At 54.3% G+C, this 1472-nt stretch overlaps 1 protein-coding gene across 1 annotated transcript; it reads right to left on the bottom strand.

Moving 5' to 3' along the window:
• Positions 1-982: 982 nt before the first annotated feature.
• Positions 983-1172, bottom strand: LOC128846416 (small integral membrane protein 43-like). The gene is given in 2 exon segments (XM_054045500.1): positions 983-1141; positions 1143-1172. Coding segments are annotated over 2 exon segments (189 nt in total).
• Between the last annotated feature and the right edge of the window lie 300 nt (positions 1173-1472).

The following is a 1472-nucleotide window of genomic DNA, read 5'->3' as shown; positions in this document are numbered from 1 at the left end:
TGAGATGGGCCAGAGCTGCAAAGTGAGGAGGTGGCTTTCCAAAGTGTAGGGGCAGTACTTGAGAACAGAAAATTTCATTTAATGCATTATAGACTTCGACAACAGCTACAAAGTTCTGAGGTGGATCTGGGTTTAAATCCTGTGATGGGTTTGGTCACAGAGACCCCCTTGGGACTGCCACCTGATGTGCTGAGACTACCTCTGAGCCTGTTTTCCCTGCCAGCTTGGGATTTCAGAACCCTGTCTTGTTGAGCTAGATATGCTAACCTGCTGCAAACACAGACTCAGGGTCTGAACCACGTTCCCAAAGCTGCAGACTTAACTGAAAACCACTCAGCAAGTACTCCTGCCTCCAGCACCCAGACACCCAGTTCCCAATGGGATCCAAACCCCAAATAAATCTGTTTCACCCTGTATAAAGCTTACACAGGGTAAACTCATAAATTGTCCGCCCTCTATAACACTGATAGAAAGATATGCACAGCTGTTTGCTCCCCCAGGTATTAAATCACTTACTTTGGGTTAATTAATAAACAAAAGTGATTTTATTGAGTATAAAAAGTAGGATTTAAGCGGTTTCAAGTAATAACAGACAGAACAAAGTAAGTTACCAAGCAAAATAAAACAAAACACGCAAGTCTAAGCCTAATACATTAAGAAACTGAATACAGGTAAATCTCACCCTCAGAGATATTCCAATATTCTTTCACAGACTAGACTCCTTCCTAGTCTGGGCCCAATCCTTTCCCCTGGTACAGACCTTGATAGTTTCAGCAGGGATCTTAGGTAAAAAGCAGGGGATTCCACCAGTAGCATAGCTAGCGGGGTGCAGGGGAAGCAGCCGCTTCCCCCGCCTTTCCAAAAGCGGCCGGAGGAGCGGGGGGGGGGGGGACGGGACGTGGCATGTGGCCTGCAGCGCAGCTGGCAGCCATGTGGGGGCATCCGTCTCCAGACTGCGCCCGGACCCTGCCGCGGGCTGGAATCACAGGGCTTGCTCGCGGCACGAGCCCCAGGGCTCCTGCAGGGATGGGCGGCCTGGCTGCAGAGCCCAGGTGCTGGCCACAGAGTTCTTCAGCTGCTTGATGAGCAGGAAGAGCAGGAGGCCCAGGAGGAGGAGGAGGAGGAAGAAGAGCGCCAGCCAAGAGCAGCAAGTTGAACTCCCACCATGCCATGCTGCCACTGCCGGGGAACCCAGCCGGGAGGAGGGAAGTTGCTCAGTAGGGGAGTCTCTTCCCCCCACACATACTCTGGGGATGCACCAGCAGGGCAGAGCAGGGGCGGGGCACGACAGGTGGGAGGGTTTCCTGGGCAGGGCTCGGCCCGCTGGCCAGAGGGCGAGCCGCCGAAACACACCCAGCGCAAAGTGAGTCCTACCACGGTAAAGAACAGCTGCCTGGACAGGGACCCGCGGGCTGCAGCTCACTGGACACCTCGGCGCGTCCGGGCCCCTGGGCAGCGCTCGGTTGCTACGG

This window comes from Malaclemys terrapin, chromosome 12 (assembly GCF_027887155.1).
Source record: "Malaclemys terrapin pileata isolate rMalTer1 chromosome 12, rMalTer1.hap1, whole genome shotgun sequence".
NCBI lineage: Eukaryota > Metazoa > Chordata > Testudines > Emydidae > Malaclemys > Malaclemys terrapin.
The sequence above is the reverse complement of the archived record's forward strand: the minus strand, read 5'-3'. Positions and strand labels throughout refer to the sequence as shown.